At 36.6% G+C, this 14484-nt stretch overlaps 1 protein-coding gene across 3 annotated transcripts in view; it reads right to left on the reverse strand.

Annotated features, from left to right (window-relative positions):
- Positions 1-14484, reverse strand: part of OCA2 (OCA2 melanosomal transmembrane protein) — a 739048-nt gene that overhangs the window by 605137 nt on the left and 119427 nt on the right. For all 3 annotated transcript variants that reach the window (XM_053707724.1, XM_053707725.1, XM_053707723.1), the window contains exon 2: positions 257-552. In XM_053707724.1, coding sequence (XP_053563699.1) covers positions 257-525 — 269 coding nt within the window. In that variant the 5' untranslated portion in view covers positions 526-552. The remainder of the gene's footprint in view (positions 1-256; positions 553-14484) is intronic.

A 14484-nucleotide genomic window follows, 5' to 3' on the forward strand; every position in this document is an offset into this window, starting at 1 on the left:
AGGCTTACTGGTCTATAGCTCCCTTTAAAAAAGTGACACCACATCTGTTTAATGCCAGTCCTTGGGTACTATACCTGAGGATAAGGAGGACTCTTGAAAAATTAAGAGTAGGAGTTGGTTATGACCTTACTAAGTTCCCTTACAACTATTGTGTGTATTCCAAATGGACCTGGAGTTTTATTTACCTTGATTTACAAAAACACAAAATAAATTACCTACAATTAAGCATCATATTTAAAAAATGATAAAATCTTACCTCCCCTGCCCAGTCATTGGGTTTAAATCTTCTCCATAAGCTACACAACAATCCTGTGCCATTATTCCATTTTGATAAGGTTTTTCCCACTCCTGATTTTCAGCCACTCTATGAAATCCATCCAAGAGTAATAGCTCATCAAATTCATTGGTCACAGATTCCGTGCCCACACGTCCATTCAAGCCACCATGAAGTGGTGCAGATGTCTGAGTTACGTCAACTTCACATTTTCTAACAAGTGGTACTTCATTATTATTTTCAAGGTACATTTTATGGCGTAGGATCAATGTTTGAAGCTTGAAAGAGAGAAAAAAAAAAAAAAGTAAATAGAAGTAGATTTTATAGGTGGTTATGCTAGTTCAAGATTTAGAAGACCTGAGATTCATAATTGTATTAAAATATCTTTCAGGATTCAAATACAGAATACAATTTAAAAAAAAAGGAGTTTCTAATTAACTTCTTTAATCAAACTTGCTTTGTCTCTTCTTCTTTGTTGAAGAGATATCTAGATCATTAGCATGCACTTGTCTGGAACACTACGACAGGAAATAGTGCTGCCATCTAGTGCTCTGGCTGTTGTATAACTGTTGCCATATAGTACTGCAGACACATGAACAGTCTTTAACTTACCTCCCTGCTTTTCAACAAAGGATTGACCCTTTAAGCTATAAACAGAGACAATCAGTATATTCCTAATTTTGAGATATCAATTTCTAGTTTTATATGCTAGACTGATCTTCCCTTGCAAAAATACATGCAAATGGTCAAGCTGTAAGACATCAGGGATCCATTAGCATGTAGTTTTGCAAGGGAAAATTAGTCTAGCATATAACTATTGGCGATTTATTTTTTTATTTAGTCTTGTTGACAAAATTTGCTTTAGTCAATGTAAAAGAAAAACAATTTACTGCAATTAAAAACCCTACATTAAGAGAGACAAAAAGTTAACAGTTTTATTTAAAGAACAGTTAAGATATTTTTTTTGCATTAAGAATGTTGGAAAAAGCTGCTATATTTGAATTAAAAACATGGAATGCATATTTTATACTGCAGTATTTCCATTATTTACAAGAAAAAGTTAGTTTAAAATTATCTCATATAACTAAAAGAAATGGGAAGTGAAATATAATTGTAGAAAGAAAGAAAAAGAGAAAGAAAAAGAGAAAGAAAAAGAAAGAAAAAAAGAAAGAAAAAGAGAAAGAAAAAGAAAGAGAAAAAGAAAGAAAAAAAGAAAGAAAAAGAAAGAAAAAGAGAAAGAGAAAGAAAAAGAAAGAAAAAGAAAGAAAAAGAAAGAAAAAGAAAGAAAAAGAAAGAATGTATCAAGAAATCTGAGTACATCATTAGCAAGCTTTCAGATAAAGGTGGTAGCAGTGATGAATTCATCCATTATCTGAAATTCACAAACAATTATCTGATATAAAAAGAAAAAAAAAAAAAAGTATGAAGAGCTGAAATCACTTTATAATTTAGGTATTTAATAGATGGAATTAATGACAAAAGCTTTAAATTATTAAAAATGAAATTACCAAGTTATTTATTGAAAAATAAATCACATTTTTGGCATTATTTTTGTATATTTTACCCAAGGTGGATAACGATCGTGTCAACCCACCTAGCCAGACAACTGTGTTTATAAACTGTGATAAATGATATTTCATCTTAAAAGGAAATTATTTGGATTTAAAAAGACTCTTTAAGGAATTTTATAAACTCCCATTTATTTACAGCAGATCTATGGTACTTGTGGAAATTAGCATACAGATACAAATTTAATCTGTTTTATTTTATATAAATCCAGCACAAAATAATACAAAGGAATAGTGTGTTGTAATATAAATCCACCACTAGAGGTCAGCAATATATATTTTCACAAGAGAAGTTTAATAATGAGCTGAAGGGTAGTAGAAAATCTAATTATGCTTCTCCTTCTGCACTATAATTGTTTTAGATATAAAAAAATGAACTATTGTGAGTGGTAACTGACACTGATCCAATCATCAGAGCTGGTCACACCACTCAGTTGTGTAACTAGCGCTGCTGATTGGATCGGTGGCAATTTCTGCACAGGACCTGCAGTGTTCTGCCGGTCTCGAGCGGTACTTTTAGAGTGCGTTTAAACACATAGTAGTGCAGCGTCGCTAGTCTTGAAAAAAGTACATGCTCTAATTTGTTAGAGCATATTATTGAAACTATTATGGCCCTGTAATGAGTTAAAGGGACAGTCTAGGCCAAAATACACTTTCAGGATTCAGATAGAGCATGTAATTTTAAACAATTTTCCAATTTACTTTTATCACCAATTTTGCTTTTCAAAACCCTTGGAGGTTGAACTTCAGCTCCACAAAGCGCTGTATTAGCGAAGCACTGTAAAGTGAAGCGCTGTAAAGTGAGGTATACCTGTATAAAACATTTGGTTTTTCCTTAAATGGATAGTCAACACCAAAAAAAAAAAATTAAAAAAAAAGAAAGATAATCCCTTTATTACCCAATTCCCCAGTTTTGCATAACCAACACTGTTATAGAAATACACGTTTTACCTCTGTGATTACCTTGTATCTAGGCCTCTGCAAACTGCCCCCTTATTTCAGTTATTTTGACAGACTTGCATTTTAGCCAATCAGTGCTCACTCCAGGGTAACTTCACGTGCATGAGCTCAATGTTATCTATATAAAAACACATGAACTAATGCCCTCTAGTGGTCAAAATGCATTCAGATTAGAGGCAGACTTCAAGGTCTAAGAAATCAGCATATGAACCTTCTTGGTTTGGCTTTCATCTAAGAACAACCAAAAGAACAAAGCAAAATTGGTGATAAAAGTAAACTGGAAAGCTGTTTAAAATTACATTTCCTATTTAAATCATGAAAGTTTTTTTTGGACTTGACTGTCCCTTTAAAAGTTTAGATGAAAGCTCTTTAAGATTTATGCAGAAGTTAATACTGCAGTACCATACCTCCCAACATTTCAAAATTCAAAAGAGGGACACCCCCCCCCCCCCGGCAAAAAAATTGAAATGTGGTGGGCGGGGCTTAAAAAATCATAAGACCAAAGTAATATAAATAAAGTCATATTTTAATACACTTAGGCAGCAAATCAAACACAAGCTCAAACCACTGGTATGGCTATGTGAGCTATGTATTTAATTAGCCTTTGCAAAGGCATTGCTAAATATTTTTATCTTAATTGGACATTTAATAATACATTCTTTAAAACTGCTCTCTGCATTCCCCATTAATATTTTAGATTCTGGCCTTTAAAGTCAGCCAAAATGCACAGTAGCACACTACATAGCATACACATACATGCAGAATGATACACACACACACAGCATACACTTATACATGCAGACACACACACACACATTACATAGCATACACTTATACATGCAGAATGATACACACACACACACACACACACACACTACATAGCTTACATTTATACATGCAAACACACACACATTACATAGCATACACTTATACATGCAGCATACACATTACATAGCATACACTTATACATGCAGCATACACATATACATGCATATACACAGACACTACATAGTATACACTTATACATGCAAACACACACATACTACATACAGATACACAGTTATGGATACAGATAGACACACACACTACATCATATATGGGTATCTGTAATTCATTGTATGGGGTCCTGGGGTTGGCAAGCACATTAGCTAGCAGTCTGCGGCTGCAACTGTTCGTTACCCTGGCATTAGCACTGCTCTTTGTATAAAACTGAAGGCATGGTAGTATTATCACCAGGTGTTAGACATCATCACTACCAGAGGTAGGTTAGAGAGGTCACCATTACCTGTGGTCAGAGTGTATACAGCCTTCTTACTCCTGCTTAACCCACACACCATTCCTATTCCACAGGGAATCTAACAGGTATCTAACCCTGTGAGAGCAAAGCCAGCTGCTTCTGAGTATGGGCCCAATCAGAGGCGTAACTAGAAACCACAGGGCCCAGGTGCAAGAATCTAAGAAGGGCCCCCCACCCCCCAAAAAAGTGGATTTAATACATTTAACACAGAAAAAAATGTGAATCAGATTACATGTCTGCAAAAGGAGGTACCCAGTGCCCACAGTCTAGGAGATGGTCTAACCCCCTATTACTCTATTTAGTGACACTGTTTAACCCACCAGTACTGTATATAGTGAGTCATTGACAGTCTGTAATCTGCCGGTGAGATGGCTGGCCTAACCCTACCTGTCCCAGTACTTTATAAAGTGACCTCAGTAGTCTGTGACATGGTCCAGCCTCCCGTACTGTATATAGTGGTACTGTATAGTGACACTGTTTACCCCCCCGCCCCCCATGCTGTAGTAACAAGGTCTGTAATTTGCTGGTTCCACAAACATACACATGCATACACAGACACACACACACAGTCACATACATACATACATACACACACACACACAAACACCAATGGGTAAAACAGAAACACTAACCCCTGTAGTCAGAGACACTAGTAAAGCATCATGTCACACTCACATGATATCAGTGCAGGCAGTGGCAGGTCAACGTAAAAAATTGCGACCTCTGCATCCCCTGTAGTTTCGCCCCTGGGCCCCAAAAGATTTTTTTTTTTTAAATGCCTGGGGCAAATCGGGACAGATGGCTAGCAACCCGGGACAAGGGGACAGACCCCTAAAATCGTGACTGTCCCGCAAAAATCAGGACAGTTGGGGGGTATGCAGTACTGGTTCTGTGCGCCTTTTTCCAATTTTCACTGGCTGATAAAGGACCATTGCCTCTGCTTTATTGAAGGAAAGGGACAAAAGAAAACTGGTTTATTCAGGGGTTGAAAATCAATGCCTTCTTTATATGAAATTAAAAAATTACATCAATATGATTTATAAAATAGCCTTGTCTTTTGTTTGATAAAGAGAAATAAACAGTGTTATTAACATTAGGTTTTTGTCCTTTGATTTTCATTTTTTTTTTATTTTTATAACAAATACACAATGAATACATTCCTTATGTCTGGTCATTTCTATAACTATTTCTAATTTCCAAAAAACATTACATAGATCATTAGACATTTTGTTCTTTCAGTTATTTCCATTCAGAAAAATCATTTGACACAAACTAAAACAAACTGCAAACTTATAAACTAAATATTTAAACATGTTCATCTCCATTTATTTAGCAGCACAAGGCTACTTTAAAGCCCTCGGATGTGCAGACCTACTGACCACAAGTTAAGGAACATGAAAGCCGAAATCTTTCTTACATGATTTAGGTAGAACATAACATTTTAAACAACTTTCTGATTTACTTCTATTATACATTTGTTTAATTCTCTTGGTATCATTTGTTAAATTAGCAGCAATGCTCTAATGGTTTCTAACTGAACACACTGGTGGCTACATGCGCACAGTAGCAGACACTGTGTAAATAGCTATATATGTAACGTTATTTATCCTGTGTGTACAGCTCATGGGTGTGTTATGTTTACAATAAAGCTATGTGAACATTAAAAAACATTTCCACTATATGCTTAGTCATTTCCATACCAACAGTGACAGAGCGCAGCCATCTTGTTATATGACCTTTGCCATAGTAGATCACTTCCGGGTTAAGTGTTCACACGTGTACGGAGTCTGTGTGCTAGGTAAGTGCCCGTTGTAAGTTACACATTACCTCTGTGATACGTGGATCGGGTGCTGCTCTTTAATGGGGACATTTCGCACCTGCCATATTATATGGTACAATGCTGTGTAATAATGAACTTGTGCAAATAGAACGCATTCTTGGGAACAGCTTAGCAAAAGCTGCCCTCTGTGATAGGCAGTGATCACAAAGGTTAATTACAAATTATAGGACTATTTACCATATCTGTCTCTGTATAGCAACCCTCCCTGGAAAATCAGTTCCGGTCGACAATCACAATGCCCCCTTGACCACACACCCCCACTGGTACCATGCCAGGTGGTCCCAGTTTCACCTCTAAAAATTATGGTATATAATATACATACCGAGTGTCACTGGCTCACCCATCAGTAGCTAGAACCTAGGTTATTTACTGCTCCTGAGCTTACATAGATCAGCAAAGGATAAAAAGAGAAGTAAATTAAATAGAAGTAAACTGAAAAGTTGTTTAAAATTGAATGCTCTGTCTAAATCATGAATGTCTAATTATGGCTTTACTGTCCCTTTAAGAAGCAATGGTCGGATTTCCATGTGCAAAAATAATAGGCAGTGACAAAGCACGCTGCCCTCTTTCCCTATTTGGAAACAGTCTGTCTGTCAATCATATTTTAACCCTTTAAATAAAAATTGCTCAAACTATAGTAGGCTCACTGCACATTTTGAGATCAAAGACCATAAAACAGCAGAAGCCTAAATAAACAAAAATGTCCTTACATTTTTATTTTTTTAAAGTGCGTGAATCAAACATCAACATTCAAATGTGTTACTTAATGTGTATATTATATCAAGCAGCAGGTCTTTTTTATTTGTAAGTACTCACCATTTGTTTTAGATTAGGTAGTTGGCCAATAAAAAAAAACCCAGAGAATTAAAATTTTACAGTTCAGTTTACTAATCGTAGCCTAATAGAACATTGACAAAACGTATGTGGATATATAAATTGTGCATAATTACTTATTTCACAGCATAACCATTAAATATAGATTTAAAATTTGTATAAAATTGTGACCATTGCTATGTTAAAGAGCATACAGTTTTAAATAACTTTCAGATCTACTACTTTAATCAAAATGTGCTTCATTCTCTTACTATCCGTAGTTGAATGGAGCTAGCTGAACAAGCTAGATATGCTCAGGAACAGCAGTGCAATACTTGGAGCTAGTTGCCGATTGGTGCCTGCACATACAGTATATACCTATTGTTAGTGGCTCCCCCAATAATGCATTTCTGCTTTTTTAACAAAAGGATACTAAGAGAACAAAGTAAATTAGATAACAGAATAAAATGGAAAGTTGTTTAACATTACATGTTCTATCTAAATCATAAAATAATATGTTTTACTTTACTGTCCCTTTATCTATGCGCCATGTACTCCTTACTGCAACTAAAAAACGCCTCTCTCATGAGTGGCCACAATGCTTTTCAATGCACCTTTAAATTAATCATAAACTGTGATCCAAAGGATAAAACTTCTCTAATAAAAAAAAAAGGTTGCTTTCCTAGCAATATGGGATGTTTTCCTTAGAGGTTTGAATGCCAACGGGAAAAAGTGGCTTTGCACTTGCAGTATCTCTAGAAACCTAGAATAAATGACCTGCTTAACCAGTTCATTCTTCTTCATACAGCAAATACTGACACCTGCATTTTGAGATCTTAGAAGGTTTATGGTGCCTTGAGGATTTCAGTTGGGCTGTCAAACAGTCTCCCTGGATCCAATTACTGGCAAGAACAATACAGTTGCATGGCCATGTTGAAGGCTATATTATTCCTTTGTACCGCTATCCATGTGACAAAGTGCTTTCTCTCATGCACACCATGCAATGCCACATGTTACAAGTTTATATGCAGAATAAGGAAAGTCAGACATAAAACAAAAACAGAGGACAAAATTAAATTGTCATTTAAGACACTCTTAAATTCACTTCTATTATTAAATTGACTGTGTTCTCTTGGTATCCTTTGTTGAAAATAATATGCACATAGCAGCAGCAATGCTAGCTGGTGATTGGTGGCTACAGACATTTATCTCTCGTCATTGGCTCAAATGTGTTCTGGAGCTGACTTTAACAATGGCTTTACTCCCATTGCAAGGTTTAAACACAGACAATATTGTAATAATAATAAAAAACTCAACACATTAGAGAACTTTTATATCACTTTAATTTCTGTGCTTCCATACATCTAAACGTGAAACAACGCTTCCAAAATGAGCAATTATTACCTAAAAGGCAGCGATTAACCCCTATACCAGGCAGAGCTAGTTAACTGTGTACACCAGTTACATACAAGGCATAAAGCCCTGACAAACCCTGTATTCCAGTGCTCCCCATATACTTCATTTGCAGAGGGGGGGAAAAGTATCAGAGCAGCTTGGTGCCATGAAGCTGAACCAGAAAAGACAGAGTGAAGCGAGCAGGGGGGGCGGGGGAAGAGGTGAAATGGAAAACAAGAACAGGAAATAAAAAGTAAAGTAGACTAATGGCTAGATTTATTAACGCTGAGACGTACAGGGGCGCGTATACGCGCCCCTGTACGCCTCAGCTCACCTGTGGTGGGGCGAAATTACCCGCAGGTATTCGCCATTGCACACGAGTGCAATTTTGTGCTTGCGTGCAATCCCGCCCCCTGCCCGCGCACAGCCAATCAAGCGCGGGCAGGAGCTGTCAATCTCCTCGGTCGGACTCGACCAAGGAGATTGAATTTCGCCACCTTAGAGGTGGCGAAGAGCTTAAGGAAGCAGCGGTCTAGTGACCACTGCTTGATAAATCACGGCGAGCAAGTTCTTGTTCAGCCGTAGGGGCATGATAAATCACAGCGAGCAAGTTCTTGTTCAGCCGTAGGGGCATGATAAATCACGGCGAGCAAGTTCTTGTTCAGCCGTAGGGGCATGATAAATCACGGCGAGCAAGCTCTTGTTCAGCCGTAGGGGCATGATAAATCACGGTGAGCAAGTTCTTGTTCAGCCGTAGGGGCATGATAAATCACGGCGAGCAAGTTCTTGTTCAGCCGTAGGGGCATGATAAATCACGGCGAGCAAGTTCTTGTTCAGCCGTAGGGGCATGATAAATCACGGCGAGCAAGTTCTTGTTCAGCCGTAGGGGCATGATAAATCACGGCGAGCAAGTTCTTGTTCAGCCGTAGGGGCATGATAAATCACGGCGAGCAAGCTCTTGTTCAGCCGTAGGGGCATGATAAATCACAGCGAGCAAGCTCTTGTTCAGCCGTAGGGGCATGATAAATCACGGCGAGCAAGCTCTTGTTCAGCCGTAGGGGCATGATAAATCGAGCCCTAAGTGGTGGAAAGTGGTTGAGAGAATTCAAAAATTAAAAGTAAAATGTGGAATGCACAGAACAGCAAGAGGGATTCTGAGCAGTGTCTAATTATCCACTGCAAAGCTATGATCAGTGAGAGAAATAGGAAAATTCTTCCCCCATCAAATGCATTAAAAAAAAAAATAACACGTACATCTAATTTAGTCTGTAGAATAGATTAAACACAAATGGTGGTTCAATTAGCTTTAACATTTGAGAGAAATAATACTTCAGCATTTGCCTTGCTCTGATGTTAAGGACCTGCTTTTTGAGCATCAAGAATATAACAGACTTAAAGGGACACTAAACCCAAAACATTTCTTTCATGATTCGGATAAAGAATTCAATTTTAAAACAGCATTCCAATGTTCTTCTATTATCTAATTTGCTTCATTCTTTAGATATCCTTTGTTGAATAAATAGCAATGCACATGGGTGAGCCAATCATACGAGGCATCTATGTGCAGCAACCAATCAGCAGCTACTGAGCCTATCTAGATATGCTTTTCAGCAATGTATATCAAGAGAATGAAGCAAGTTAGATAATGGATGTAAATTAGAAAGTTGTTTAAAATTGTATGTTTTTCCTAAATCACAAAAGAAAAAAAATGTGTGTTTCATGTCCCTTTAAGCTCTACCTATAATACCTGGAGAACACTGTGACAAAGTGCAAGTATGCAATTTATCTCTCTCTGGCTGAATTATCAGATTCTGCTGTCAACCTGCCATGACACACCATGTAAAGCTGGAAATCATCATTTTAAATTAAAGTAAAAAGGTATTATATATAGGTTATTGTTCAAAGTCTATTACAAATTGTACTATGTACATGAGCAGATTATAATTATTCTAATAAGTGGGAGAATCCAAATAAGATGGGAGTTTATGAAAGCTAACAATATGTTTAAAACCAGACCGAAGTATACAGAGATGAAAAGTAGTATACATTATTCAATAGGTTTGTCTTTGTGAAAACCCACTGTGTATGATTGCACCAATGGAGGGTCAGATTACCAGTGGAGCGCAATTTAGCGATTTTGCTACAGCGCTTATTGCACTAGAAGTAAACTGTGCTCGTCGGTTAGTGTGCGTATTACAAGTTGAAAGTAATGTGCTAACCTTACGCGTGCAAACAGCTTACTTCTAGTGCAATTAGAATATCACATACACACGATAACGTACTCCCCATATAAGCTAATTGAGCAAAAAAAAAAATCATACTTTTGCGCTAACCCTAATCGCAATAAGACTAATGCTCCAATAACACCTAAACCACCACATAGTCCTTTTCGCAAAGTCCCCACTACACTATTAACCCCTAAACCACCACACAGACCCAAATTGCAAAGTAACCTTCTACACTATTAACCCCTAAACTGCCACACCCCAACATCGCAAACTAAACCTCTACGCTATTAACCTCTAAACCGCCGCACAATCCACCGCAAAGTAACCCACTAACATCTAAACCCCCTAACCTAACACCCACTGTTACCCCAAAATAGAATTTAAACATAGAAACATAAATATTGATGACAGATAAGAGCCATAGGCCCAGCAAGTCTGCCCGATAATACCTAACAGTATAAACTTAACTAGTTTGTAGGATAGCCTTATGCTTGTCCCAGGCATTTTTAAGTCCCCCACAGTCATTACTACCTCTTGAGGAAGTTTATTTCATAAAATCAATCACTCTTTCTGTAAAGTGCTTCCTCAAATTACTCCTGAATCTACTACCCTTTAGCTTGAGCTCATGACCCCTTGTTCTTGAATTTTCCATTTTATGTAAAATACCCACAGCCTCAGTTTAACTAAACCCTTTAATGTACTTGAAAGTTGCTATCATATCACCTCTTTCCTTTCTCTCCACTAAGCTATACATATTTAGGTCATTGAGCCTATCCTGGTAAGTTTTATTTTTTAGATCATGAAACATTTTTGTAGCCCTCCTTTGCACAGATTCAAGTTTGTTAATATCCTTCTGAAGATATGGCCTCCAGAACTGCACACAATACTCAAGATGAGGCCTAACTAATGATCTATAAAGTGGCATAAGAACCTTACTATTTCTGCTGCAAATACCTCTACCAATACATCCAAGAATTCTGCTAGCCTTACTCGCTGCATTACTACATTGTTTACTAAGTTTTTAATCATCTGAAATAATAATTCCCAAGTCCTGTTCCTCATCTGTAACAATCAGTAAAGTGTCATTACCTATAAAAAAAAAACAAAAAAAAAAAAACTTACGTGAAAAATTAATAAAAACTAACCTTACCTTTAAAGAAAACAATTATATATATACATATACACACACACATACACACACATACATACCAAAAAATCTAAAACCCCTAACATTACACACACAAAAAAAAAAAAAAAAATGTAACACTAAACTTTTGTAGAGCATTGCCCTAAAGGGAATCGGCTCTTTTTGCATTCAGGGGGTATTAGGTTAGGTGTTTAGATGTTAGCAGTTTACTTTGCGTTGGAGGTGGCGGTTTAGGAGGTAATAGTGTAGAGAGGTAGTTTGCATTGTGGGGGTGTGGCGGTTTAGCGGTTAATAGTGTAGATTAGTGCAACGTTTTCTTCCTGACAAACTCTTTACATGACCTTTTAGGTCACTTAAAACGTTTGAGCAATAAATGTGATTGCATTTGTGCAATTGCATTTTCTTTCAACTTGTAATACGAGCGCACGTTACCGCTCACACTATGGGGGAACGTAAATTACAACAAATTCTTGCAAACAAATTTGCAGTAATTTGAACAGTGCACCATTTATAATATTGATTTGAGTGTAAAGAACACTGCGATATCGCAATCGCATTTACACTCCTCATGCTCACGATATCGCTCCACTCGTAATCTAGCCCGGAGTCAGGAATATAAAATGTTATTTAACTAAACTAAAATCATTGTTTTGATCATGTGTTGATATTTTTATAAACAGTTCTGTTATCCAATACAATAAATTTGATCAATATGGAAGTGTAACAAAGAAAAAATATGTCAGTCAGTGGAATAGTTTGTTTTTCTGTTTAATTCTAGATTTTGTATTGATTCTGTAATCTTGATTACAAGTAAGTCTGAACTACACTAGTCATATGATCTCTTAATACATAACTTTTGTCACAAATGTAATGCTGTTTTGTACATAAAGAAAAGACCCCTAAGTTATTAGTCTATTAAATGACAAGAATGTGCAGCCACCAATCAGCAGCTAGCTCTTTCGTGCATTTCTGCTACTGAGCATACCTAGGTAGGCTTTAAAAAAGGATAACAAAAGAGAGCAAATAAGATAATAGAAGTAAATTTGAAAATTGTTTAAAATTGCATGCACTATCTGAATCATTAAAAGTTTAAATTGCGACATCACTGCCCCTTTAACCATTAGCCAGCCAGAACATTCCTTCTATAAAAAGTAAAATCTTGCACCCTCATTGGTGCATCCTTTTTGGGCAGAGTAATATATCACAGGCAATTGCATTTAATTGTATCATGCAACAGTGTTCAGATTAGCAATAATAGTACTATCAAGACAGGATCAACCAGACAGTCCCTAGTCTAGCTACACAAGACCACAAGGCATTGTCTGTGGCTATACATTGGTGCGAGTTGATAGGTAGGTACTAGCAGGACTAGTATGGAGTAAAGATAGCCATACTAGTCTGGTTTTATATGGTAGTCTAGGGCACCGGTTTTCAAACCTGTCCTCAGGCCTCCAAAACAGGCAAAGTTTTCAGGATTACCTTGGGTGAGAAAATGTAAAATACCCATGTTTTCTAAGCAGCTGATTATTTCACCTGTGCTCCAGTTCAGATAACCTCAAAATGTGGCCTGAAGACAGGTTTGAAAACCAGTGGTCTAGAGCAACTTTATTTGCAACAATAATTGTGCAAAACACTGTTTCCATAGCGTGTGAAAAACAAGACACATGTACACTCTTGGGTTCCTATGACCCTACCAAGGTTGTTGTGGTTGTTTTTTTCTCTCTTTTTTTTTTTATTATTATTATTATAAATCCGACTCACTCCAGTAATCATGAACATTTAATTTTGACTTTAGTGTCTCTTTATAATTTATTGAGAAGTATAATCCTTTCATTAAGAATGACTAGGTCTTAGCAGGAGAGCTGTATGGGGAGCAGTCTTTATTCTGGATACGATAGCTTCCCTAGAAATCAATAGGCTGAAGCTGCAGCGTGAGGTTGTGTGGGCAGCATGGCCCTAGTACAAATGGTTGCTCTGCTTCTGAACTAATCACACAAAAGCTTAATATCTTCCTAAACAGAACAATATTTTGGTGTGTTACATTGTGTGTTTTGTGTATATGGCAGTATGAACATGTGTGCGGTATCTGGGTATGCCTGGTGTGTACATATGACTGTGTGTGCTTGTATGTGTGATCCTATGCATGTGGCACATTGTGTTTTACAGTATGTATGTGCGTGTAATCAACAGGGTGGGATTTCATTTATGTCACGGTGTAAAAGTGCATCATTGCATAAATGTAATTAAAAGGGGACTTTAGATACAAGGGGGATTGGTTAAAAACATCAAAGCCTAGGGTTACCTTTAGAGAAAATATACCTACCATGCATTCGCATAAATAAGTATACATGTTATTTCAGAAACCAAAGCTGCTAGGACTTGTTTAAAAAAATTATTTATTTTTTTTAAATTAGATTTTAATACACAGAAGAAATCTGGCCATAACAGGACTTTTTTTTTCTTTTTGTATTCTGTTTTTTTTTATCTATATTGACCAGAACATTAAAAATACAGGTCATGTAGGTAAAATACAAATAAAGTAAAACCCTAAATGAAGTGAAAAGACAAAATCATATATTTGCTATCACTTTTTTATTTACCTGTCAAAACTATATTTTTTAAGCAGATAACCCAATATATTGATCTAGGCCCATTTTGGAATATTTCATGCCACCATTTGACTGCAAAATATGATCACATACAAAAAAAAAAAATTGTTAACTTTTTCACAAACTTTGGGTTCTTCACTGAAATTATTTACATACCACTTGTGCAATCATTACATAAATTATTGTAAAAACTTCTCTGAGATCCCCTTTGTTCATAAATAGCAGACGTGTATGGCTTTGCCATTGATTTTTGGTTATTAGAATGTCGCTAATTAGAGATGTGCACCACACTTCTATTTCCTGCTGTGATGGGGTTAATTAGGTAGCTTGTAAGGTTCATTTTAGCTGTAGTG

Source organism: Bombina bombina, chromosome 3, assembly GCF_027579735.1.
Source record: "Bombina bombina isolate aBomBom1 chromosome 3, aBomBom1.pri, whole genome shotgun sequence".
Taxonomy (NCBI): domain Eukaryota; kingdom Metazoa; phylum Chordata; class Amphibia; order Anura; family Bombinatoridae; genus Bombina; species Bombina bombina.